The sequence below is a fragment of the Hyperoodon ampullatus genome (assembly GCF_949752795.1).
Source record: "Hyperoodon ampullatus genome assembly, chromosome: 1".
Classification (NCBI taxonomy): Eukaryota; Metazoa; Chordata; class Mammalia; order Artiodactyla; family Ziphiidae; genus Hyperoodon; species Hyperoodon ampullatus.
Genome location: NC_136914.1, coordinates 46,384,981 through 46,412,845, shown reverse-complemented (window position 1 = coordinate 46,412,845; position 27,865 = coordinate 46,384,981). Strand labels below are relative to the sequence as shown.

Sequence of the window (27,865 nt, the reverse complement as noted above, 5' to 3'; positions counted from 1 at the left end):
TGTAAATGAAGTTTTATTGGAATGTGTCCACACTCATTTGTTTACAGGGTGTCTATGGCCACTTTGGGGCCACAATGCAGAGCTGACTTGTAACCAAGACCATATGGCCCTCAAAGTCTCAACATTTAGTATTCAGTCCTTTACAGAAAAAGTTTGCTGACTCAAACCAGATGGCTAGGCTATACATCCTTGAGGATAGGGATCAAGTATACCCTGCTCACAGCTACATCCCCATTGCACACCACAGTACTTGGGACATGCACATAACTCAAATATCTTGTGACAGAATGATGACCACGTATAACAAATGTTTTTGTTGTTGTTGTTGTTTAAATTAATTTCTTTATTTCTTTATTTTTGGCTGTGTTGGGTCTTCGCTGCTGTGTTTGGGCTTTCTCTAGTTGCGGTGACTGGGGGCTACTCTTTGTTGCGGTGCGCGGGCTTCTCATTGTGGTGGCTTCTCCTGCTGCGAAGCACGGGCTCTAGGCGCGCAGGCTTCAGTAGTTGTGGCATGTGGGCTCAGCAGTTGTGGCTCACAGGATCTAGAGCATAGGCTCAGTAGTTGCGGCACATGGGCTTCGTTGCTCGGCAGCATGTGGGATCTTCCTGGACCAGGGCTCGAACCCGTGTCCCCTGCATTGGCAGGCTGAGCCACCAGGGAAGTCCACAAATGTTTTTAAAAAAACACCTGATCACCATGATTCTTTCTTGGAAATCAGAATACCTACAGAATTACCCTATGTATTCTGATGTGCAAAACAATTCAGAAATAAATAACCTGTCAGTAATCCATGCATTGGGAACATGATTTTTCTTAGGTCAAAATTTTTACATTTACTTGCAATTGTAGTGTATGTATCTCTTCAAATCCAATTTGACACATTCAGGAAAATATTAGTGTCTACTATATACTAAGATATGCTACTGCGGCATGGATAAGGAGATTGAAAAGATAAACAAGTCACAATCCTTTTTCTCAATAAGCTTCTGAAGAATCCAGTGGGGGGGATGGGGAATGGAAGGTAAACAAAGAATTGTAACATGGTGCAATGGGTGAGACAGAGTATGAGCAGAATGCTGCACAGATCCAGGGCGTAATGGCCCTGCAACAGTCTTAGCAATAATCAGTCTGAAAAAACAGAAAATAAATATATGCTATGAATATAGACACCAGGTATACAATTTAGAGAAGGACTTACATTTTAAGGGAAAGTCTATAATCAAGTGGAATCCAAGAAGTCTGTTTATTTAAATTGATTAACTCATTTATTTATTAAAATATGCACCAAATGCCCAGTACAGGGCAGGCCTTTGTGGCAAGGGCTGAGGATGTAATTGTGAGCAAAACCCATATGTGATCCCTAATCTCAAGGAGCCAAGTAGCAGAAACAGACATTAAAGTTAAGGTGGTACTTTAATAAATGGTACAGACGAGAGGTACATAGTACTACTAGGGCATAAAATAGGAAAGTTTGACCTAGTGAGGGAGGTCAGGGAAGGCTTTGCTGGAGAAGTGACAAAAGAACTGAGATCTAAAGCAATGATTCTGAAAGTGAGATTCAGGACCCCCGAGGTCCTGAGACCCTTTTAGAGGGCTCCACGAGGTCAAACTATTTTCAAAAAAATACTAAGATGTTATTTGCCTTTTTCACTTTCATTCTTTCAGGAGTGTACAATAGTGTTCCAGAGGCTACACAGGTGTGATATCACAACAGACCCAATGCAGATATGAGAATCCAGCCATCTTCCTAGCCCATTTATAAAATGTAAAACAATGTCTAAAACAGTCTTCTAACCATGTTTTCCAAAACAAACAAAATATTCTTCATAAAAAAAAAATATATATATATATATATATATATATATTTTTTTTTTTTTTTTTTTTTTTTTTTTTTTGCGGTACGCGGGCCTCTCACTGTTGTGGCCTCTCCCGTTGCAGAGCACAGGTTCCGGACGTGCAGGCTCAGCGGCCATGGCTCATGGGCCCAGCCGCTCCACGGCATGTGGGATCTTCCCGGACCGGGGCACGAACCCGTGTCCCCTGCATCGGCAGGCGGACTCTCAACAACTGCGCCACCAGGGAAGCCCAAAATATATTATTAATGTTAACAAAGTAACAGGGTTTATTGTTTAAAATGAATAAATATTTTTAAATTTCTCAGTTTTAATTGCTAATATGGTAAATGTTGATCAATATAACCCACATAGGGCTTCTCTGGTGGCGCAGTGGTTAAGAACCCGCCTGCCAATGCAGGGGACACAGGTTCGAGCCCTGGTCCAGGAAGATACCACATGCCGCAGGGCAACTAAGCCCATGCGCCACGACTACTGAGGCTGCACTCTAGAGCCCGCGAGCCACAACTACTGAAGCCCTCGTGCCTAGAGCCCGAGCTCCGCAACAAGAGAAGCCACTGAAATGAGAAGCCTGCACACTGCAACGAAGAGTAGCCCCTGCTCGCCGCAACTAGAGAAAGCCCGTGCACAGTGACGAAGACACAACGCAGCCATGCAGCCATAAATAAATAAATAAATTTATTTTTAAAAAATATATATATCTATATATATATAACCCACATAAACAAAAGTTCTTTGGGTCCTCAGAAATTTTTAAGCGTGTAAAGGAATCCTGAGAATAAGAAGTCTGAAAACCACCAAAGGTGGATAGGACTAACCTGGAGAAGACTAGAGGAGAGAATGTTACACACAGAGAGAACAGTGTGGGTAGGGAAAGACTCCCGTAGTGTGCAAAAGGCCTTGGAGACAAGCAATCCTCTTCCCTGCAGAGAGGGCTCACTAAATGTAAAAATAAGAATGGGGGGCTTCCCTGGTGGCGCAGTGGTTGAGAGTCCGTCTGCCGATGCAGGGTACACGGGTTCGTGCCCCGGTCCGGGAGGATCCCACATGCTGCGGAGCAGCTGGGCCCGTGAGCCATGGCCGCTGAGCCTGCACGTCTGGAGCCTGTGCTCCGCAACGGGAGAGGCCGCAACAGTGAGAGTCCGGCGTACCGCAAAAAAAAAAAAAAAAAAAAGAATGGGCTCCAATTCACGAAGCGCCAGCATGTGCTACCGCAGGGTCATCTGTGCCAAACGGCACACCCAGCGTCTTCTGATTAGTACTAACCAGTAGCAGCCCACCACCCAGCTTTGTGCTGAAAACCACTGATCTGTGTCTTCTCCCTCTCTTCCCTTTCCGCTTCCTCCTTATACAAGCTTCTGCATCATAAGATTTTCTTAACTACTATTACAATAGAGTGAACAAGGGCAAAAAGAGAAGAAAGAAGCTGGCAGAGGGGAGGGAGTGGGGGGATGGGCAAAATAGGTGAAGGGCGTTAAGAGGTACAAACTTCCAGTTATAAAATAAGTCATAGGAAAAAAAAATAAAGTGGAAGGGGCTAAAGGTTAAAAAAAAAAAAAGTCATAGGGATGCAATGTACAGCATAGGGAATATAGTCAATAATACTGTAATAACTTTGTATGGTGACAGATGGAAACTAGACTTATCCTTATTTCGTAGTGTATAAAAATATCAAATCACTATGTTGTATACCTGAAACTAATTTAATATTGTAAGTGAGCGATTCTTCAATTAAAAGAAAAAGAAAAAGAGGAAGCTGACAGAAAACTTTTTATTTTATTTCCTGCTAACAGGCCTGAGGGATGACATGGTTAGGACATAGTTAATAGAACATTATGAATAAAACCATGTTTTTTAGTGTGCATAGAATTTCCCTGACTGGAACAAAGGCTTGGCTCCATAATTAGAATTTTTTAACACTTCAGAAGACCCAATTCTAAGTTCAACTTAAATTGCACTCCCAAATGAAAATATACAACACAAGAAAGTTATTTTGGCTTTTTTTTAAATGGTAGGACTGAATTGTTTACCCCTCTTTACAATACGTTTTTCAAATTTCACCTGCCCTAGTAAAAATAAAGAAGCCATTCAATTTTGCTTGTTCTCATGGTGCATTCCAGTAAGTAATGGATCACTCAGCAGATTCAGAACAGTGTGATCAGGCAAAATTTTCAGCATACTTGAAACAAAAGCTTTGTTTAAGCTCAATAAAAACTCATTTTTGATCTTAAAGAAGGAAAATGAAGAGCCAAGACTGACAGCTTTCCTTTTCTGCAAGAGATTCCTTTTCCTGGGCTGATATACTTCTGATTTTCTTAAAATACTCGGTTTTCTCACATGCCCCTCCTCATTCCTTGCTTTCTCCCACTTAGCATCTCTCCTGCACTCATGCACTGTGGCAGGACTGCAAACCCGCCCCCACTTGAGAGTGTTATCTGAGAAGATGCAGCAGAACCGAAGGCGCACATACACAGCGCTTCTTCTCCTAGGCAGACACACAGGTGCAGAGAAGAAAGTAAAAAAAAAAGTTCACTGTCCCACTGGGTATGCTGCAAAATAATTGGAAACAACCTAAATCGTCATCAGCTAGAGAATAAATGGATATGTTCATACTCTAAAACATTACATAGCAGTTAAAAATGAATGTACTAAAATTGTATTTATCAACATGAATATAAACTCTAACATATGAATAAAACTCTAATACAAAATGGAATGTGCTCAGGGCCTCGCTTATAGCTGTAATGTTCTATTTCTTTAAGATCTGAAACAAACATAATATGAAGGTTTAATTAGTTAGCTTTGTGGTCGGTGCACAGTCATTACATTAATCTTTATCCTTGCTTGTTTTAAATGGGTTACAATTAAAAAACAAACAAGCCACCTTTGATCCCTCGTCCTACACCTTTCTCATTTGGTCCTTCTCCTCCAGCGTCCAGCCTCCATTACTCCCCAACTCCTAAGCAACTGGAATATTCCCCAGGGAAAACTTTTGGTCAGATTCAGGGCCACCCAGTAACTGAAGAGCTGAAGTACTCGAAAAATTTCTAAACGCATGCAGTGCTGTATTATTTACTTTGTGCTTCACAAAGTTGAATTTCCTATATCCAGCTTTATTGGTACCAAGAACAATTCATGAAGAGCCTGTTAATCCTGAGAGCCCAGGTCCTTAATCTCTGTGGGAGAGCAGATAAAGAGTACAGACTACAGGCAGCATGCCAGGCTGGGGTCCTACCTCTGTCTTTTACTAGCTGTGTTCAAGTAATTTATCCTCTTTGAGCCTGTTTTCTCATCTGCTAAACGGCAATGACAATACCAAGCAAAGTCACTGCAGTCATTAGAGATAATCAGATGAAAGCACCCAGTACCTTACCACTAATTATATACTCCAGCACAAACATTTAAACTGGGCAAGGATCACCTTTACCCCAATTTAGTGATAAATAATTGCAGAGAAGTCCCCAGAGGATAAATCACAAAGACAACCAACTCATTCATTCAACATTTACTGAGGACCTATTGAGTGCCAGACATTTCTGATAACAGAGTTATAAACCAGAGACCGTCTCCTCAGAGAACTCACAGAAATAAAAGGTCAAGATTTCAAACAATTCTAAACTTTTAGGAAAAGCTTCAGAAATTACTTTAGAACTCCTGGTCATCCAATTTGCCTCTTTCCTCTATCCATAAAACTCCCCTCTGCACTAATACACAAAGGCAGGCAATGAAGCTTGAACTTAGTATAACTGGAATTGGCATGCTAGCAGATCGAACAGTCTATTTTAGTGCAAAAGTGTTAACTGCAAAACATAAAAGTACCTGGGGCAAATAACTAAATTGTGAAGATTTTATCCATTCTTTAAACATACTTATTGAGCATCTATCATGCAAAAAAAAATGCCTTCAAGTTGCTTATTTTTAAAAGCCAATAATTATATCATAGCCTGATATGTAACTATGATACCAGATAAGAATGCTCTAAAAATAGACTTTTTAAAGTTAGTACTTATTGCCCAAACCTGCCCATTGAAAATTTTCAGGCTTTAAAATTAAATCCAGAAATAACTGTGATGATAAATACTTTAACTTTATAGTTATAATCCATTTATAGATAATTTCAGAATTCTATAGTATATAAAAATGCTACAATAAACCCAGGATTCTATAAGCGTGTAAATATTTTTAGTTCACCAGTCACCTACGGGGTTGTTACAGTAGTACATATAACAAAAGGCTACAGAACTAAATGAGAGTACTTGTCTTTCAGGGGACTATGATTAAATTCCACTAAATGTTAGATGGGATACTCTGCAAGCAGAAATTTATTATTCTACACAGCTCAACGACAGCATTCTGAAAAAGCTCCATTAGTGCTACAATATTTCTGATGATCTAATTAAAGAAGTTGCCTCATAAATGTTCAGAAGTCCAAATATGGATCTGCTTTATGGTCAAGTGGCTGTTTTAATGAAAATGTCATAGAATCAATAAAAATAAAATTGTTGCTATAATATTTACTCCAGTCTCCTTTGAAGAAAATGAGTAATAAAAAAGTAATGGGTAATACTACTGCTATTTAAAGAAACTATTTTAAAAGGCTTCCAAAGGAACCACACGGTGCAAATGATTTACAGTATTTGAGAAATTAATATTTTTCCAGCCAGAAAATTAAACAACACAAAGGCAATATTGGTGGGCTATTATTTCCGTATTAATCTCAAAGGATAAAAAGCAAAGGAACGGACTTCCCTGGTGGCACAGTGATTAAGAATCCACCTGCCAATGCAGGGGACATGGGTTCGATCCCTGGTCTGGGAAGATCCCACATGCCACGGAGCAACAAAGCCAGTGAGCCGCAACTACTGAGCCCACACACCACAACTACTGAAGCCCGTGTGCCTAGAGCCTGTGCTCCACAACAAGAGAAGCCACCGCAATGGCCCGTGCTCACCGCAACTAGAGAAAGCCCGCGCGCAGCAACGAAGACCCAACGCAGCCAAAAATTAATTAATTAATTTTTTAAAAAAGCAAAGGAAAATCAAGTAGCTTGATGGATCGTAAGAACAAATCACAATTCTTGGGACTTCCCTGGTGGTACAGTGGTCAAGACTCCATGCCCCTGATTCAGGGGGCCCAGGTTCGATCCCAGGTTGGGGAACTAAGATCTCACGTACCGCAACTAAGCCCGCACGCCGCAACAAAGACCCAGCGCAGCCAAAATTATTAATTAATTAATTTAATTTAATCTATTATACTTTTTTAATCATGATGCTATTTAATAGAAGAGGCTGATCTGAAAAATCAAAAATCTAAAATCCAATGAAATAAATGTATGTGGTTTGCCCATGAAAAAAGAAAGGAGATCTCTTTAAAGTTCTTATTTATCATTCATATTGTTTAAAAATAATTCAACTTGAAAAAAGCACCTCTTAAATAGTGTTGTATTAGTTTCTTATGGCTGCTGTAACAAATGACTTCAAACTGTGAGGCTGAAAACAACAGATGTTTATTCTCTTGCAGTTCTGGGGGCCAAAAATCTGAAATCATAATGTTGACAGGGCCTGATTCCCTTTAAAGACTCTAGGAGAGGTTCCATTCCTTGCCGCTTCCGTTTTCTGGTCTTGTAGCTGCATCGCTCCGATCTCTGACTTTGTGCTCACACTGCCTCCTCCTTCTCTGTGCATCTATCTTCCCTGTGTCTCTTATAGGACACTTGGCATTGAACTTAGGGCTCACCAGATAATCAAGGGTTATTTCTCCATCTCTGTCAACACTCCTTTTTTCCAGTAAGTTAACATTCATAGGTTCCAGGGATTAGGAAATGGATATCTTTTGGAGGGCTATCATTCAGCCCACTACAGCTGGCTTATTTTATCATCGTATAATCAATATTATATTTCCAATTAGGAACAACACCATTTTTGAAAGCAGATTCTAATAAGACATGACAGATTAAGTGACTATGATGTATATTTGAAGACTGTATAATAATGCCACGTTTTAATATTGAGGATGAATGCTAATATGAAGTATGTTACTGGGTTACATTAAATTCCTTGAATGCTGTTTTATTTTAACAGAATATTGCTTGATAAAATAAAATCATTTTATTGTCCAAAAAAACAAAAAAACAAAAAAGGTTTCACTGCTGGTACAAAGTAAAGCCAAGACTCAAACCCAGGTCTATTGAATTCTAATGCCTGAGCCTATCCAGCTCTGTGGGTGAATGACTTCGGGGAGCACAACTCATTAGGATCACCCAAATCCCTGGATGCTGATATTATATTCTCTACAGAAACTTCTAATACCACTTTTCTCAAAGAGATTTGTACTAAAAAGAATGAGAGATTTTGGTTCACCTGGCAGTTCTGTAACAGTTCTAATAAGTAGGAATAATATGAGTAATCGTAGTAATAGTGGGAATAACTGCCAACACTGACTAAGCCCTCACTATTCCAGGCACTTCTCATTCTACAGTGAATCCTTAGTGATCTCATCTAATCCATGATTTTAAATACCATCTGTTGCTGATGACCCCCAAATCCATAGCTTTAGCCTGGACCTCTTCCCCTGAACTCCAGACTTGATTTTTTCCAGCTGCCTACCCCAGATCTCCACTTGGATGTCTGAAACTCAACTTTTGCTTCTATCCCTTAATCCTACTCCCACATCTCCCCCATCTCAGTAAGTGGCAGCTCCATGCTGCCAAGATGCTCAGGCCAAAAGCCTTAGAGTCGTGTTTGACTCCTTCTTCTCTCACATGCCACATCCAACCAATTCATCAGCAAATGAGTCAGCCCTACCTACATAAAAAACATCCATAATCTTATCACTTCTCACCATCTGCCACTGTTCCCAAGGCACTCCAAATTTACTCAATGAATTGATTAATGAATGGCCTGAATTATGTCATTTCAATCCTCATAATAGCTCTATGAAACAAGTGCCCTTATTTCCTCCATTTCACAGAGGCACATAAAGGCTAAGTATAAATTAAGAAACTATGGTTATAGTTTATCAAACAGGTCTTTTTTTTTAGTTTGAAGAGTCAGATCCCCAGAACCCGATCATCCCAGGAGAAGGGATCTAATTAGCTTACTGGACCCACACAAGGCCCGGGGCAGGAGTCAGCCAGCCTCTCAGAGCACAACAGGTTAGCTGCCAAACACCGATCTAACCACGAGCTCCTCTCTGAAGACCTACTCAGGCCCCACTGCCAGGATTACCACTAGTTTCCAAACCACATGTGCTAGTCTCTCTCTACTCAGTAAAGGGTATCAGCTCCACACTTTTTAGACTTAAGAAAAGGAACTTGTTAGAAGGTCACATAATGAATCATTGAAAAGAAAACCAAGTTAAGAAATGAACCGCTCACGTACATACCCAGAAGACAAAGAACCCTTTTTTGTATTAAAGAATTCTGTTTGAAAAGAAATCCATGCTTCTGAAATGGAGTCCCCTGGGAAGGGTCCAATGAGTTTCCAGTAGGGCCTCTGAGGACAGAGCTACTAACTTTCCACACAATGCAGAAAGGTGATGGAGAACCAGGTGCAAGAGGGTCAGGGTGGCTTGGCTTCCACCCCTCTTATGACCCCTACCTCCACCAAAACCAATTTTGAAAATTAAGTGAGTTAATAAATGTGAAAATCTAAAGTTTTATACAAAAATAAGCTTTTACTGTAAAAAGAATACTTTTTTTTTTTTTTTTTTTAGTGAAGGGGTGACATGGGGTGAGCTGTAAGGATGAAAAATTTTAAGAACCATCAGACAAGGTAGGACTTTTCAGAGGTAAACACAGGATATCCTTTAAAAGTTTACCTGAGCAAGATAAAGGCTTATCTATGTATTTTCAAAACAGGGGTTATTTATTAGAATTGGTACCTTTTTGGGGGTCAATGTGACTACATTTCTTCCAAGGATCTAAGTGACTTTACTGTATGCATAGGGAGAAAAATCAGGAGGAATGTTCACCAAACTCTTAATGACTATTGCTGGGTGGTAGGAGCAGAAAGGGCATTCATTCTCTACACTATACTCTTCTGTAATGTTTGCAATTCATAACAAGTGTGAATTAATTTCTGAGGAAAAATTTTGGGGAAAAAACACTTCCCTCTATCCTCACATTAACTGATAGAAGTTTCCACAGAATAACGTATTTAGCTCTTTAAATACTTTAATTGTTAATCAAAATTTTTTTTTTTTTTTCGTATGTGGGCTTTTCACTGTTGTGGCCTCTCCTGTTGCGGAGCACAGGCTCCGGACGCGCAGGCTCAACGGCCATGGCTCACGGGCCCAGCCGCTCCGCGGCATGTGGGATCTTCCCAGACCGGGGCACGAACCCGTGTCCCCTGCATCGGCAGGCGGACTCTCAACCACTGCGCCACCAGGGAAGCCCAATCAAAATTTTTTTATGGTTTTTAATATCCATTGTTAACTGACTCTTTCTCTAAAACTAAGAGGTTTTAGAAATCTTGGGTCAATGAATATTCTAATGAGACTCTAGAAATACATCAGTTAAATTGCATACTGTGCAAATAAGATAAAGTATCACCTTGAGGAAATCTGAAATAGCAAGGATAGCAGAAGTGGGAGAAGCAATACCAGCCCCTCCCAGGCCCATTCTGGAATGCATCATATCACCATCAACAAGCATTTGCTGAATGCCTTATGTGCAATCACTATGCCAGGCTCTGCTTTCTGCCCTTAAGGAGCTCTCTCAGCATTGCTGGAAGACAGCACACACAGACACCACCACAAGGCAGCATCTGCTACAGTGGCAAATACATGGCCCTGCAAAGGAGGGAGAGAGAGGATTTTGAAATTCCTGCTTAAACAGAAGTCCTTTGAAAGCAGAAGCAGGTCTTACCTGTGTATTCCCATAACCTAACGTGATAAATATGTTTTAAATTAATAAGTACATGGAACCAACTTGCACTTGGAGAGGAAAAAGTATGACATCCCAAGCTGGAGGAATGGTGGTGGCATGAAAGTGTGGCATGACCCAAATGTGCATGTTCAGCTATAAAAAAAAAGTGTAAAGAAATAGAGGAATAGAAAGTTGGAAAACCCAATTCACTGAAGTTGAGGAGTTGAAACTATCTTTGAGCCAACAGGAAACCACAAAGGATTCTGATGGTGCAAAGACAACCTGTTAATGTTCCTGTCTTCCTTACTAGGTTCCTTAAGGGTGGCAGCAGCATCTTTAAAGATTTTGGTTGCCTAGCAGAGCCTGGCACATGATAGGTATTCAAATAAATGTGAGGGAAAAGAAGGGAAGATTGATTAGGCTGGAAAGATTATGCACGTGCCATGATACAAAAGGCGGTAGACGAATAAGAGACCAGAAATTAAGGCCGGAGGTGTTTTCTAATCCACCTCATGATATACTCAGACCCAATACAGTGATTGTCCAAAGGCTCCTCCCTTTGTCTCAAGTTGAATCAACAAAATTCCTCTCACATACCACCATGGGTATATCTCCCTTTAGGAATCCTGAGCAACTGGGAAGGTTTGGGGAATGTTAATCAACCCATCAACAGCTACTTATCAAGGCAGTCCTGCCATTCCAGTGCCTCCTCAAGTTCTCTGAGGTTAGCCAAGTTCTGCATCTCACTCTTAACTTATTTCTGGCCAGGGCCATAAGGAGAGAGACGGAGGTAATCACAGCGGGTTTCAGTAAATGTTAGTTCCCCCTTTTCCACACTGACCCTTCATAAGCACTTTCTGTCTCCACCAAACAGTCTGATATTTCCTGCATTATAATCAGTGTTTCTATGGGGCTTTATATTTTTCAAAGGTCTTTGCACTCTATCTTAATCTTCATCACTACCTTATAAGCATGACAGATCCTACTACCCCATTCTTGAAGATGAAAAAGCCTAAATCCCGAGACTGAATGAAGCCAGGGAAAATGACACAATTACAGTTACAAGCATCAATAATAAACAGCACTGGTGGAAGCAAGCGCCTGGTTGCTGTCCCTTGTGGGTAGTCTTCTAGCAGTTTCATATTGAGAGCAGAATGATAAAACTTAACCAAATGGATATTTAACTAAAGTTGGGAGATACTATCAAACAACACAAGCTCTCTTCTTAGAAAGACCATAAAATTAACATAACCGTTTTCATGAGAAAAAAATGTTAATTTCAACATTTCCTGATTATTATCTTCCAAAATATATCGTTAGAATATAAGGGAACGTAAAAGAGTAAATTACAAGTATTGTTAAACAATCAAGAATGTATTAGCTATTTCTAAAAGTGCTTTAACATAAAATATCAAGATATTCCAAAGAAATTCATTAAACAAACCTCAGAAAAGCATACAAACATGATTCTGCTGTTAATTGAATCAATATCTTTATCATTTTGATTTTCAATTAAATGAGTATCTGCTACTTCAAATAAATATTATTTATAGGATCAAGGATTTGTCTGCTTAATTCATATTTTCTAACACAGAACGTTCAGTTTGAGATCTCTTCTTTTCCCTTAGTCTTGTTCGAACCTTGCCAAATATCTTGTTCTTTAAAGTAAAACTCCAGTCCCTTAAACAGTCTTTACCAACCTCCACACCACCACAATCCTTAAGAGAAACACAATCTTAAAAAAAAAAAAAAAAACTGTCAATTTTAAAAAAAATTTATAGATCCTATCCAGTACCATAAATAATAAATTTCAAAACAAAATTGGAGCTACTATAAAGCCGAACTCTGATGTAGCCAAGAACCTGTAAAGGGATCTATTAGTCAGAAATGCTGGTGCTAGCCAAGTGTGGTAGAGAGGAAACTGCCCCCTACCGTCAAATGTACATGTTCCTAATCCCCAAAACCTATGACTATGTTACTTTACTCGGCAAAAGGGGCTTTGCAGACATGATTTAAATTAAGGATCTCAAGATGGGGAGATTACCCTGGATTATCTGGTTGGGCCTGATATAATCAAAGTCCTTGCAAGTGAAAGAGGGAAGTAGGAGTGTCAAAGTCAGAGAGTGAAGGATCAATCTGAAGATGCTACACTGCTGGCTTTAAAGACAGAGGAAGGGGGCTTCCCTGGTGGCGCAGTGGTTGAGAGTCTGCCTGCCGATGCAGGGGACACGGGTTCGTGCCCCGGTCCGGGAAGATCTCACATGCCGCGGAGCGGCTGGGCCCGTGAGCCAAAAAAAAAAGACAGAGGAAGGGCCCAAGAACCAGGGAATGTGGGTAGCCTCTAGAAGCTGGAAAAGCAAGGAAGAGGTTTTCCCCTAGTCTCCAGAAGGGACACACCATGCCAACACCTTCCTTTTAGCTCACTGAGACCTATTTCAGAGTTGTGACCCTCCAGAACTGTAAGATGATAAATCTGTACTGTTTTAAACCACTAAACTCATGGCAATTAGTTACAGCAGCCACAGGAACTAATACAGCAGGTTAAAGCAAGGCATTACTCACCCGCCCATCTGCCAGGACACTTAAAGCCTTAATCTTCAGGTCCCTGTTGTACAGACATTCAGTGAAATGTTTCTACTAACAAATTATCTAGAAAACGACATAAGATGGTGGTAGTGAGGGAGAAGAGGGAGCCGCAGAGGAATTTTGGAGATCTGTCAGGAATTTTCAGGCCTATTATCCTGCTTCCCTATAAGTACACATAACTCCTTTCTATTTCTATTATTAAGAAAGTTGTTTTTACAGTTCAGCTTCTGGAAGACAATTTGCAAAAGCTGGGGAAGTGGCCACTTGCTTAATGCTTTGTTGTCTACCAGCTTATTTCATCATCTTGCTCTCCTTTATCAATTTACTTGACTTTTGAGAGGTTTTGGTTCTGTTAATGATGACAGACCTCCCCTAATTCACCTACACCTTTGGTCTGCTCTATCACCTCCTCTGAGCCACTGGAAAAGAGGAGCGCTAACAGACCTCGGCACAGGTAGAACTTACGAATTTGTATAAAGCCTAACTACAGGGACTCCCCTGATGGCACAGTGGTTAAGAATCCGCCTGCCAATGCAGGGGACATGGGTTCAATCCCTGGTCTGGGAAGATCCCACATGCCGCGGAGCAACTAAGCCCGTGCGCCACAACTACTGAGCATGCACTCCAGAGCCCGAGACCCACAACTACTGAGCCCACGTGCCACAACTACTGAAGCCCATGTGCCTAGAGCCCATGCTCTGCAACGAGAAGCCACCACAATGAGAAGCCTGTGCACCGCAACAAAGAGTAGCCCCCGCTCGCCACAACTAGAGAAAGCCCATGTGCAGCAACGAAGACCCAACACAGCCAATACATAAATAAATAAAATAGATTTATTAAGAAAAAAAACAAAGCCTAACTACAGAGTTCAGTCCATGGACCACAGTATCACCTGGGAACCTGTTCGAAATTCAGCATCAAGTTCTGTTCCACATTATTCAGCCATAAAAAAGAAGGAAATCTTGCCATTTGTGAAATGAATGGACCTAGAGGGTATTATGCTAAATGAAGTAAGTCAGGCAGAGAAAGACAAATCCCATCTGATTTCACATATCTAAAAAACAAATGAACAAACATAACAAAACAGAACAGAGTCATAGATACAGAGAAGAAATAGGTGGTTGCCAGAGGGGAGGGAGTTGGGGGATTAGTGAAATAGGTGAGGGAGATTAAGAGGTACAAACTTCCAGGGCTTCCCTGGTGCCGCAGTGGTTGAGAGTCCGCCTGCCGATGCAGGGGACACGGGTTCGTGCCCCGGTCCAGGAAGATCCCACATGCCACGGAGCGGCTGGGCCCGTGAGCCATGGCCGCTGAGCCTGCGCGTCCGGAGCCTGTGCTCCGCAACGGGAGAGGCCACAACAGTGAGAGGCCCACGTACCGCAAAAAAAAAAAAAAAAAAGGTACAAACTTCCAGTTACAAAATAAATGAGGATGAAACGTTTAGCATGAGGAATATAGTCAATTATATTGTAATACCTTTGTATGATGACAGATGGTAACTAGACATATCACGGTGATCATTTTGTAATGTATAGAAATATCTAATCACTATGTTGTGCACCTGGCACTAACATAATATTGTAGGTCAATTATACTTCCATTAAAAAAAATATGTAGACACTGGGAGGAAATGCATCAAAATGCAAACAATGGTTATCTCAGGGGGGTGGAGATTATGGGTGATTGTTAATTTTTACTTTATGCTTTTATGTATTTCTCATTGTCTGCAATGAACATATATTGCTTGTAAAATTAGAAAGAAAACAATAAATGTCATTAAAAATGAAAAAAAAGTTCCATTCCAGATCTTCTGAATCAGAAATTACATTTTAGACAGATCTCTAGATGATTTGTAAACACATTCAAGTCTGAGAAGCACAGATACAAAGAGCCATTGGCAAGGGTACTCACCATGACCCACTTACTATATTTTAGGGACAAATATTCTAATCAGATTCATACTTTCAGTTAATGAGAGGTTCTTAATTATTACAAAGATTTGATTACCAAGCACAAAAAGTTTTCCTAAGGCATAAGTGAAAAACATGCCCCCACCCCTGCTAGTACCCCTGCCCACTACTCCCTGACAAGATTTGTTGAGACGGTGGATGAAATATTGATGGAAATATATTTATTTTTATAAAGTTTTTTCAAGGGCTAAACATTCATTAAATGTTCACAGTAGCCTTATGAGGTTGATATCCCCAAAGTACAGTTGAGGGAATATGTACCTAGACTCAGAGACATTAACTAACTTGCCATAAATCATTTAGGGAAGAGCCAGAATGCTAATCAAGACTTGCAGTCTCCAAGCCCATCCTTATAAATACTACTCTACGAAGCCAATCCTCATTATTTAAAGATTCTGTATTTTCAAATTCTCCTACTCACTAAAACTTATTTGTAACCCCAAAATCATTACTCACTGCACTTTCCCAACTTTTTGAGGACAGGTACATACATGAGCAGAACAGCTAAAATTGTGAAAAACCAGATGCACACGTTCCCAGTATGTGATGCTTTGCCTTATTTCACCTCTCATATTTTAAACAAGTATCCTTTTCAAGGTCTACTTAGCGCCACATTTTTTGCATTTTGTGCTTTTTGTTGGTGAGTGTGCAGTTTAAAATGGTCCCCAAGCAAAGTGCTATCTAGTGTTCCTAAAGGCAAGAAAGCTGCCTTACAAGAGAAAACAAATGTGTTACATAAGCTTCGCTGAAGCATAAGCTATAGCACTACTGGCAGTGAGTTCAATGTTAATGGATCAACGATATACATTAAATAAGGCAAACAGAAACACACATAAAACAAGGTTATGTACTGATCAGTTGACAAATATGCTGTGACCAGAGGCTCACAGGAACCAAACCCTGCATTTTCTCTAGGGGCAATGATTCAGTGTTTGCTAAGATGGTGTTCACAGTAACTTCACAGAAACTTCACAGAACATAACTGCCGCAACTGTTGTTACATGTACTAACTTGACATGTAATGGCAGGAAAGGCACCAAATTACAGAGCATTTTCAGAAACAAGACACCATTTTCTCCAACTCAAAAACAATAGTTGAAGGTTCTTGACAGGATAACCACAAGGACTGGTAATGGTGTTATTTCATAGCTTACAGACTAAAAACACTGGAATAATACAAGGCACAAAGTCAGAAAATGAATATTACATCACACGGACAAAGATCAAGCAGTGGCTCTGTGAGGTGCGTGCAAGATGATTCAAGGGGAGAAGGGAAGTGAATACAATAATATTCATTTACACTTATTATTTAAATCTCATCTTTAAATTCCAATTTACTTTACAACTTAATAATACTACAGTAATACGTGTACACAATAAATTCTATTGGTAGTGCCTGCTCCAATTCTGCTGATGATGTACATGACCAAAAAATGTTGGGAGATCACCACTGCAGAGAATCAAAGTTAGCGCTTGAAAAGAAAAGAAACTCCAGAAGCACACGTCCTGCAGTGGGCTGGTGGCTTTGAGGACTCACATGCACTGGGAACCATCTATTGCTGCTCTGTCCCCAACATATTGTGATGATCCTCACAAGACATCCCTCCAGGCATCAGGTGATTCATATGAGAAATTAACTAGCTGGTTGTGACATTGATTAGATGATCCAAGCTAGGAACCCTTCCCTCTCTAGAAATTTGACCAAAGAAAATAAGACATAATAGCAGGAAATAAAAACATTGTTTATTGTTGCCCGGAGCCCAAAGGCTGAAGGCATGCCCTGATGGAGCAACAGCCTGTCCTCAGAGCACCCAATCTGGGAGGATTCTATGGTATCCCATAAGATATCCAGGACTGTTAGTGTCATCTTATATAGTTAAGTTGCATCATATACACATTCAACTCTAAGTGCTCAGCAAAAAAAAAAAGAGAGAGAGATAGAGAAAGAGAGAAAGGGAAAAAAAAAAACCATAACCAGTGCTGGCAATCTGTCTGCCATTCTACTCAATGAAGGTGTTCTGTTCCCTTGGACAGTCTCTCAGTTCCTCAGTGTCTCTTACAGCATGAATGGTTCATTGTGAGGCTACAGTTTGACACAGTATATTTTTCATCTACATCACCTAATCCCAAACCAACTTCCTCTGATACTCAAAGGAAGAAGCAGGGATACGTTTCAACCCTGAAGGAAAAATGGCTGCATATGACTTACTGAAAGACGGAATCAATCTCCAAAGAGAACTGACTTCCTAAGGGTAGTTCAAGGGCAATTTTTGAAAATACTCAACTTTCACAGTGTACGCTGACTGTAGAAGCAACCGCCCAGATAAAGTGAGACTCAACTATAGTTATTCTGTTCCAAGGGCTCACTCTTATACCTACCACCTAGAGGTGGTGTATATTGAAATTTGCTGCCATATACTTTTATGGTACTTCTTGCTGATTAAAGTGCTCTCATACCAGCTGTGTCATTTAACACCCACAAGGCCAGGCAAAGAAAATGGAACGAGCACTGTGGTTCCCATTTCAGAGATCGAGTGCAATAACGGAAAGAGTAAGAGTTGTTGAGTCAGACAATTTGGTTTTAAATCCCAGGCATACTGTTCAATTTTTCAGAGCCTTAGTTTCCTATCAGTAAAATGCAAAGAGTACACACACCTCACCAAGTTTTTGAGGATGAGTCAAGTATACAAGCTGCAGGTATACATTACTCAATGTTTCCTTACACCATTCCACAGGAAGGAGGGCTGCAAGTTCACACACCTAATGTGACTAATAAAGCCCAAGTAGAACAAACATCTCCCAATTCCCAGCTCCACGCTCAGAGGCCCAAGAAGGATATAACTTGGAATCTCTTTAAAAGGTGTTCAAAAAGATAGAGATATTCTGCTAAAAGTTTTTCTGGTTCAAGTAAATTTGTGACACGCTAGTCTCTTGAAGGCTCACAATGCGTGTGTGTGTGCAAGTGTGTACAGTATATAAAGGCTCTGAGGTGGTGTGCAATAAAAAAAACCTGGTTGAATACATATAGAACATTCCCCCAAAGTGGATTTAATAATGGAAACCTTTTCTGCATAATTACTATAAACAGCCACACAAACCTAATGTTCTTCTGAACATACTTTTAGAAACACTGGTTTTGATAAATTAATGTATAACAAACTAACAGATGATTATATTGTAATAGATTAATATTAATAAAAAATAATAACAGATTATAGAACAAGGCACAAGAAACTACCCTTTAAACAAGACCCCCGAATCATTTTCTGGCAGTCTGGTGTCAAATCCCAAAAAAATCTATTTGGGAATTCCCTGGCGGTCCAGTGGTTAGGGCTCCAGGCTTCCACTGCAGGGACCTGGGTTCGATCCCTGGTCGGGGAACTAAGATTCCGCAAGCTGCACAGCGCGGCCAAAAGCAAAAAGCAAAAAAAAAAACAAAGAAACAAAACAAAAACAAAAAAATCTATTTAGATCATCATGGCATTTTTATTCTCAGAAAGATCTCAGTATAAGTCTTTCATAAACAAAGATTCCAAGAAGTGGCTCATGTCATCTTACAGAAGACATAGTGGGTAAAAAAGGTGAAAGAGACACATGTTTTGTTACAAAACTGATTTACATGAGGTATCTTACTCCCTAAATCAACTTTCCAAGAACGCTACATATGCCATATAACAACTACCTGTCCTGTCATTATCCCTGGTCTCCTGATAACAGTGGCAAGCAAGAGAAAGCCAGAATGGAGACCGTGACTTGTAAACTATAAACCACAAAGATGAGGAATCCTTTTTTTCTTTGAAAGCTACAAGAAAGCAGTTATTATTTTTCCTACTTTGTACTTTCCCTCCTTTCTCGGTTATTACTGCACGCAAGCACTTCTAGTGAATACTTTTATCTTAAACCTCTAGAAGTCAAATAAAGAGAAGACCAGGCCCGAGGAATTCTTTAAAAAATTATATTAATATTTGATATTTACTATCCTGGCAAATACAATACATATAAAAAAGGAACCCGCTCTAATGCAAAGTTGTAAGTTTGTGAACTAGGTGTAGACAAGTGTTGGTTAGCACTGACATCCTAGGAGGAAAGCTTTTGCTAAGAACTTTAAGCTTCCATAGTTTTTCGAAGAAAATGAACGGAATCTAGACGTTTGCTAGCCTAGTCCAGTAACATACAGTGTGCATTTCGGCCACTAAGAGCAGGAGTGGAAAAGGGCCAAGAGCAACCATTACCGCCTATCACCAGGGGTACCTGAAAAGTCATCTTCAGCCTCCAGCCTTCCCAGTTTACGAGACTTGACGCCTCAAGGGCCACTAGATCGCGGCCGCCGCCTCGCCAGGTCCAACCCGGCACAAGGCGGAAGCTCACCAGCGGGGCCACGGGGCGCACACCTGCCGGCGGGCGGCGCCCACAACGTTTCACCTTGCCGCGGCGGACCTGCCCTCCTCGGCCCTTCTTCACCACCACCTCCATCCCTTCCCACCTGCAAATAACCGAGGGTAGGGACGCGGGAAGGTGAAGATGGTGAGGAAAAGCATCCCCGCCATCCGTCGCAGACTACCTCCTCCCATCCCAGAGCCGCTGCAAAGCCACACCGTTTCTCCCACGCCTCGTGTCTCTAGTGCAAGGTCTGCAATAGTTTAAAATTTTTGTTTTAAAGCACAAGTAACTTCCCCGCTCCCTTCCGCCCCTCACCTTCACGAAAGCAATCGGGGTTGTGGTACCTTCGATATCTAACAGGATCACAGTGACTTCGGCGGGCACCGAAAGCACAACCATTTCCCCACCGGCTGCTACTACGAGAATCGGCCTACTGGTAGGGAGGGCGGAGGGCCGTGCCGGCTGCGCCCAGCAACCTGCTGGGCTTCCGACAGCCCCGAAAAGAGTCCCGGAGCGCACAACTGCGAGCGGCCTGACGCACGAGGCGGAAAGGACACGTCGGCGCCCCTGAAAATAGAGAAACCGGCAGCACAGGGACCTTGAACTCGCAAGCTGCCCGGGCCTAGAGGCCTAGACCACGTGGGCAGGGAAAAGGGGCGGTCTTCACGAGGTTCCGATGGGGCGGGGAGAGGTAATGGCACCGACGTCGATTGGCCGCTAGAGGGCCTCTAACCCGATCCGTCAAAGTGGGCCTCGCGTGGGCGGGAACAAAGAAACGAACGCGGGAGCCCGGTGCGCGGGCGCGCGCTCTCCGCAGGCTGGTTGAGCGAGCGGGAGAGGCCTGGGGCACGTGCAGACGGGAGCCCCGCGAGTGGCGCGCCGGGGATGTGAGTGCCCCTTGCCCTCTACGGCACCTAGCCCCCTCCCCGCCCACTGCCTCCGCTTTTGCATTTTTACAGTAATCCGACCGGGCCCGCGCCCCTCCTCCCGTCAGCCAGCGAAAGAGGCCGTTTGGATCCCGGTCAGCCTGACTGCGTTGGCCGCGATTCCGGCCGATTGGCTAGGGAGGCCCGCCGCGCCCCCTCGGCCCGCGCGCCTGTAGCGGCAGCGGAAGAGGCGCCCGCGCCGCGCCGCTGTCCGGAGGGGCCAACGCGCGCCCGCTTCCTGTTCGGCTGCTTCCAGCCAGCTCGAGGACAAAACACGCGTGCGCGCGACGAACGGCAGGGCGCGCTCGCCGCCTCAGCCACCGGCGTTGGGCGCAGTCCGCCTTTTTCCGGAGCAGCGCGGCCCCGGTGCCAATCGATAACGGCAGCTCCGCACTGGGGGACCGAGGGCGGAAAAAGGCGGGGTTGACGGCTCTTTGCTGGGAGTGGGCTGGACCGGACGCCAGAGACAAAGGCTCTCAAGGCAAGAGGGGCTGTGACGCTGCTCGGGATTTTTGACCCAGGACTTTTCGCCCCTTCGTTTTTCTCTTCTGACGCTCTTTTCCCAAGCCCGCGTCCCTTCACCCGCAACCTCGCTCCTCAGCGGAAGGGCCGCAATGGAGGTCCCGCCCCGGCTTTCCCATGTGCCGCCGCCATTGTTCCCCTCCGCTCCCGCTACTTTAGCCTCCCGCAGCCTCTCCCATTGGCGGCCGAGGGCGCCGCGGCAGCTCGCCCCGCTCCTCCCTTCGCTCGCTCCCAGCTCTGCCCGGCAGGGGGCGCGCCGGGCCCAGCGCCACGTCACCGCCCAGCAGCCCTCCCGATTGGCGGGCGGGGCGGCTATAAAGGGTGGGCGCAGGCGGCGCCCGGATCTCTTCCGCCGCCATTTTAAATCCAGCTCCATACAACGTTCTGCCGCCGCTGCTGTCGCGACACGGATTGCACGCCAGCGCTTCCCGGCCGACAACTCAGCCGCTATGGAAGACATGAACGAGTACAGCAACATAGAGGAATTTGCAGAGGGATCTAAGATCAACGCGAGCAAGAATCAGCAGGATGACGGGTACTGCACGCTTTTCCTCTTTCCCCCCTCCCCCAGCGCTCCGCATGCGCCCCTTCGTCCCTCGGGGGCCGCGCGCTGCCCCTGTTCTTTCCCCAAGTCGATTGCCCGCTGGGCCCCACTAGGTTGGAGGGAAGAGGAAAGTAGGAGACGGAGGTGGGGCGGTGACTCTAGAGGCCCGCGGAAAGTGGGGGAAGGGCGGAGGGGTTGGAGGCGGAGGGCGGCGGCGTCTGTGTCCCGAGTGCGCAGGCGCGCGTGGGGCCCGAGGGGGAGGGGCCGGCCTCGCTGTGCCCCATGCTGCAGCTGCCTCTTCATTGTGTCTGTGTTACGGTTCCGTGCAGTTTTCAGGGGGAGGATTTAGGGAACTCCTGGTTTGGGAACCTGTAGGCGACTGGTACCCAGATCCCCAGTACGTGTGATGATGAGTTCTTTAGGTGGAACGTTGGCTTGATAGTTGAGGAAGTCGGTGAGCCTAAGTTGTGTGGGATCAGTATAGAAAGTTGGATTTTCTAGTCGGGAACAATCTTTACCGTGTATCGTTGGCCTCGTTTAAACTTGGCATTGTGCAGTGAGGAGAGCAAGGTGTCCACCGTTTTGAATAAGTGAGGAACTTGGGGATCTTTGTGGTCTTTTGTTCGTGTGTGTCTGTAAACGGGTTAAATTATTTGTACATAAGGATGTATTTCCCCATGCTTATTTTATAGTTTTATTTCGTAATTTAAGAATTTAAGTAATCGTTGTAGTTGCTGCTAACCTTAAACAACTTTTATTTCTAGTAAAATGTTTATTGGAGGCTTGAGCTGGGATACAAGCAAGAAAGATCTGACTGAATATTTGTCTCGATTTGGGGAAGTTGTAGACTGCACAATTAAAACAGATCCAGTCACTGGAAGATCAAGAGGATTTGGATTTGTGCTTTTCAAAGATGCTGCTAGTGTTGATAAGGTAGGAACATGTTTCGCATTGTGGTGCTTTTGTGTGTTTCTTGCAAATTGTTCAGAGGGTTTCTTGTATGTTGTCAGATTAAATAAATCTGTCTTCTAGGTTTTGGAAATGAAAGAACACAAGCTGGATGGCAAATTGATAGACCCTAAAAGAGCCAAAGCTTTAAAAGGGAAGGAACCCCCTAAAAAGGTTTTTGTGGGTGGATTGAGCCCAGATACTTCAGAAGAACAAATTAAAGAATATTTTGGAGCCTTTGGAGAGGTGCGCTCTGCTTTTACGTTTACGTGTATTTTCATTTGATATGTTTATATAATGTTTATCCCTGGCCCAGTTCTTATAGAGCAAACTCAGGTTGGATGAGGGTGGGATTAAATTATTGCTCAAGTCCCTTCCAGTCACCGTACCTTAATCAGTGCTTTCTGTGTTATAATGGAAACTAGTGTCTAATGGAAACTAATTCAGCAAAAAGATGGATGCTTTGGTGTGGTTAGGGTTTGGATTTATTAACTAGTGGCATCTAGTGGGGTAAGAAATGGTATTAAATAAGGTTTTACTCTGCCTTCTCAATGCTCCATAGATGAAACAGATGACTGTAGTTTGATGTGGATAATAAAGCAGTAGTTTATACAGAAGTTACTCTGTTAGAATGACATGTTAGGTTGAAGCTTGAAAAGGACTTGTGGCATTCTAAAACATCTTGGTAGCTTTTTACCATTAGTGGGTGACCTTGAGTGTGTATCTTGATTTCAGATTGAAAATATTGAACTTCCCATGGATACAAAAACAAATGAGAGAAGAGGATTTTGTTTTATTACATATACAGACGAAGAGCCAGTAAAGAAATTGTTAGAAAGCAGATATCATCAAATTGGTTCTGGGAAGGTAAAGCCATTTTGATTATAGTAAATGAACAATATGCTTTTTTTTTTCTTAACGTGAAATTTCTCAACCTGTTTTGAGAAGAAAAACAATGGCTTGACATTAGAATATTGGTAGTAATTCTGTTTGCTTTTTAAATTTTGTTTTTAGTGTGAAATCAAAGTTGCACAACCCAAAGAGGTATATAGGCAGCAACAGCAACAACAAAAAGGAGGAAGAGGTGCTGCAGCTGGTGGACGAGGTGGTACTAGGGGTCGTGGCCGAGGTGAGACTTAATTCCTGGGCAATGACTCAATGCTGTAAGCTATAAACTGCGGAATATGAATAAGCCCATAGGAAAGTGAAGCCAAATTTAAACTGTTACAACATGGAAACTGCTCAGCTTAGTGGGTGGGCTTTTGTTTTTACTGGTTTCCACCTCTTCAAAAATGGCCACTCTGACAGTGTCATTACTGATGGGAAAATAACACCATTAAAGGTAATTAAGATTACATGGAACACTTTGGTGTGATAGGTTTTCTAGGGCAGGAGTCCTTGTTTTAAAGATAAACACTGTCTTCTCCTTTGTCCTGATTTTTCATTGAATTTAGGAAGCCTGATACTGGCACAATTGGACTTTCTGCCCCCTTTTTTATGCCAACTGTAATAATACTTTCTTGGTCAGATAGCAATATAGGTATCCATTCTGCCTTTTTAAGATTTGCAGAGTGAGGGACAGGAACGCATCATTTTATGTTAGGATTGGGGGTCAGAAGTTGTTTCCTAACAATCATTGTGCATTGTTTCAGGTCAGGGCCAAAACTGGAACCAAGGATTTAATAACTATTATGATCAAGGATATGGAAATTACAATAGTGCCTATGGTGGTGATCAAAACTATAGTGGCTATGGCGGCTATGATTATACTGGGTATAACTATGGGAACTATGGATATGGACAGGGATATACAGACTACAGTGGTAAGAATATTTAACTTAATTTCATAAACCAATGGTACTAAAATTCAGTGTTTAAAGTACAATCCCATTCTGAGACTCTGTGTGTGTGGGTGTTTCCTATTTCTTGAAGTGTTTGGAGTTAAATTTTTGAGACATTTAATAGTCATAGGGGCTTATACTGATACAGAGACTTCAGTCATTACAAACATTCTGGAATGTGATATGTGACTAGTTTATAATGACTTTTTAAGTTTCTGGTTATTTTAATTGCCATGGAGGATTTTGCATATTTAATGGTTTTTAAATGTACAGTGAAACCATTTCATTAAAAGCTAAGCATAATTTTTTGTTTTTTCAAAATAGGCCAACAGAGCACTTACGGCAAGGCATCTCGAGGGGGTGGCAATCACCAAAATAATTACCAACCATACTAAAAGGGGACGTTGGAGAAAACAGGTGTGTATAAGAGTTCAAGACACCAGTGGAAATTCTAATTTAATTTAAAGATCAATAGACAAATGAAAAATAAGTGAAAACAAAATATCATGTAGCCTGTTTTTACTAAATTGTTAATTTTTTACTTGCTTTATGAACCTGTTTTGCCTAAAGTGTCTATAGATCTTTAACTTTAAAGTTTTATCTCACTTTCTTTAGTATTACAGAAAAACTTAAGAGTTTTTCTGTTTGCTTTGTGTACCAGGTGGTCTAGAGGAATAATTAAACTTTTTTAGAACTATTAACAGGTAAAGTACTGAAATGGGTACAACTTAAGGAAAACAGGAATGTTGTCTTCTAACTCTGACATTATACCTTGTTTGTACCCGCCAGCGGGAACTTCATTGCAGGCCGTGTGTCACCCTGACCACGTCTATCTCTGGGGGTCGCACGTTGCGGGCAGAGCGCAAGGCATACACCAGAAAACGCTGTCCTGTGGTATGGTCTCTTCCAACTTCATGTACCAGCGTAAAGATTAAAGTGGAAAACTTCAGACTTTGGCTTCTTTTTTAATCTTTTTGAAGATTAAGTGTCTAAACTTAACTTAAATGGTTTTTTACAGGAGTTAAAGTACATAAATGCCTTTTTACAGCTTAATCATTTTGGTCTTCTGTTTAGTGTTGTATTTCAATTGTGGAGCCTCATTTTAAGTGTTCATTCTTTAAGATTTAATGCTTGCTTTTTCTTTTTATAGCTAATAGTGAAATCTACAAACCAAAACAAGAACTTTAAAATCTGGGATACAAATTAAAGATCATATGCACACAGAAATTTGTTTTCTTGCAATACAAGCCTATCAGAAATTCATGTTTGTAATGGCATTTTACGTGGCTTACTAGAGATGTTTCTAGTAGACCTTGAACCTAGCACAGTTCAACCTGTGAATATGGGAAGACTGCATTCCCAGATTTTCTAAGTAAATTTTACTTTAATATCATTTGGGAACTCCAGGGTGAATTTATTAATTACCCGAACTGCGTTTTGCCAATGAATTTGCATGTGATCTTTAATTGAAGAAAAGAATAAAGTGAGAACTTAAAACAATTCATGAAAGTGGACCTTTGAAAGCTTGTCAGAGTTGCACAAATCTAATTGCCATTTTGTTTTTGTTTTTAGGAAGAGATTGCTAAAGTAATCCATCTTGCAGGACGACATTGAAGATTGGTCTTCTGTTGATCTAAGATGATTATTTTGTAAAAGACTTTCTAGTGTACAAGACACAACTGTGTCCAACTGTATATAGCCGCCAATTAGTTTTTGTTTTTACTTTGTCTTTTGTTATCTGTGTTACGACTCGACGTGGATTTGTGTTTATACAAATTTTATTTGTATGATTTCATGTTAAACCTCAAATAAATGCTTCCTTATGTGATTGTTTTTCTGCGTCAGGTACTAAATAGCCCTGTAAAAGTGTAATTTTAAATAAGCAATAATTAAGGCACAGTTTATTTTGTAGGGAGTGTTGATCCATAGGGAGAAACTGTGGTCCTTTACAAATAGCCAGCTACAGTGTCTACTCTGTTCTCTTTTTGTTAGATGTATTCTATGTTCTAAGGCTTCATTTCCCTGTTAACTGAGGCTTCCACATACCTTTAAGTAATGTTCTTTTCTCTTTGTATATCTGGAGACTTTGTCATGAAAGTTTCTGTGGCGTAGTTATAGTGTTGTGATGAGTGGAAGCTTTCTAGTAGACCATAAGTCTTCTGGTTATATTTTGAAAAGTAACTTTTTAATGGCACAAAGCATGCTGGTAGCTCCTTTTATGAATAGAAAATATTTTTGCTTTGTCCTTGTCTCTGGAAAGGCATTTGTTATGACTTGCTGTATTCAGTGGTCTGCTAGAAAGAGCTTTGGCTAATCATAATACCATAACTTTGTTTTCTTGATTAAACTGTCTAAATATAACCAGGGGAAAAAACACTTGAACTGTGTTATAGGAGCCACAGTTTAAGAATATCAGATGTAATTGCATTTAACACAAGGATTTTGGCAAACAGGTATGAAGTTACTAAAGTTTGAACAAAAGTTAGATTAAAATATATGACGTAGTGGATGAGTAACTAAATTAATTGTATACTATTCTTTTGGTATTATGTCACAGCAAGCACCAAACTGAACAAAATATTTCTGTTGGGGCATTTTTAGGAAGCTGTATTGGGTGTTAACTGTTGTTACGTGGTGTGAGTTCTTAGAAAAAATCATGGTAGTAAGTTTCATCATTTTTAGCGCAGTTAGTGCATGAGCTGAATAGTTAAGCATATCCATGTTCAAACGTAAAAGGAATAGTGGGGAAAGGTATCCCTTAAATCTTATGTCAATGCAAATCTAAGTGTGACCAAGTCATGTCATTACAACAGATCTTCTGGTGCATTTAAAAAAAAAAGTTTTAGCTCTAGATTTTGGAGGATGTCCTGGATAAATTCAAGTTTTGAATTTTACATTCAGTGTAGTTACTGAATTTAAGGTTTTTGTTTTCGTTTCTGTGGTTCCATGTTAGCCATTAGGATTGGCATACATGTTCACATGTGGAATAGTTGACCTCACCTTAAAACAAGTGTAAATTTTTTTATGCTAATGAACCTGCCTTGTTTTATTTGGTGCCTGCAACTTTCTTTGTTCCGATGATGTTTGTACTTGCTGGGCTATCAAATTACAATGCTTTTGGCCTTTTGCTCCTGTTTTGCTATTTGACCTTACACCTAGGCCAAGTACCAATGTTGGCTATTGTAAGGGATTGTTTGATTCTTTCAACATGCAACCTTAGGGAACAGAAAGGAGATTTTCATTTTAAGTTATGTTGTCAAAGTCAGTAGGTGCAGTGTCTTTAGGACAGTGAATCCTGTAAGTTCAAATTTATGATTAGGTGACAAGTTGAGATTGTCCTTTCCCTGATCAAAAATGAATAAAGGCTTTTTAAACAAAATCCAAACTCTTCAGTCAAGTCTTGATATACATGACTTTGAAGAAATACT

General features: G+C 41.5%; 2 protein-coding genes across 3 annotated transcripts in view; one reads left to right on the top strand and one right to left on the bottom strand.

The window, feature by feature from the left end:
- Positions 1-20,055, bottom strand: part of ENOPH1 (enolase-phosphatase 1) — a gene marked incomplete at both ends in the record, with an annotated part of 31,893 nt that extends 11,838 nt beyond the window's left edge. Inside the window, one exon of the mRNA XM_079705540.1 lies at positions 19,972-20,055. Coding sequence (XP_079561666.1) covers positions 19,972-20,055 — 84 coding nt within the window. The remainder of the gene's footprint in view (positions 1-19,971) is intronic.
- A 1,141-nt stretch (positions 20,056-21,196) lies between these two features.
- On the top strand, positions 21,197-26,265 carry HNRNPDL (heterogeneous nuclear ribonucleoprotein D like; the record flags this gene model as incomplete). Of its 2 annotated transcripts, none has more annotated exons than XM_079704832.1 (8): positions 21,197-21,639; positions 22,413-22,581; positions 22,681-22,842; positions 23,332-23,463; positions 23,611-23,725; positions 24,249-24,419; positions 24,762-24,854; positions 26,010-26,265. In XM_079704832.1, the coding sequence occupies 7 exons, from the start codon at positions 21,197-21,199 to the stop codon at positions 24,830-24,832; spliced, it is 1,263 nt and encodes a 420-aa protein (XP_079560958.1). In that variant the 3' UTR covers positions 24,833-24,854; positions 26,010-26,265. The 2 variants fall into 2 exon arrangements, with proteins under 2 accessions (XP_079560958.1, XP_079560959.1); XM_079704833.1 differs by lacking the exon at positions 26,010-26,265 and adding an exon at positions 25,227-25,332.
- Between the last annotated feature and the right edge of the window lie 1,600 nt (positions 26,266-27,865).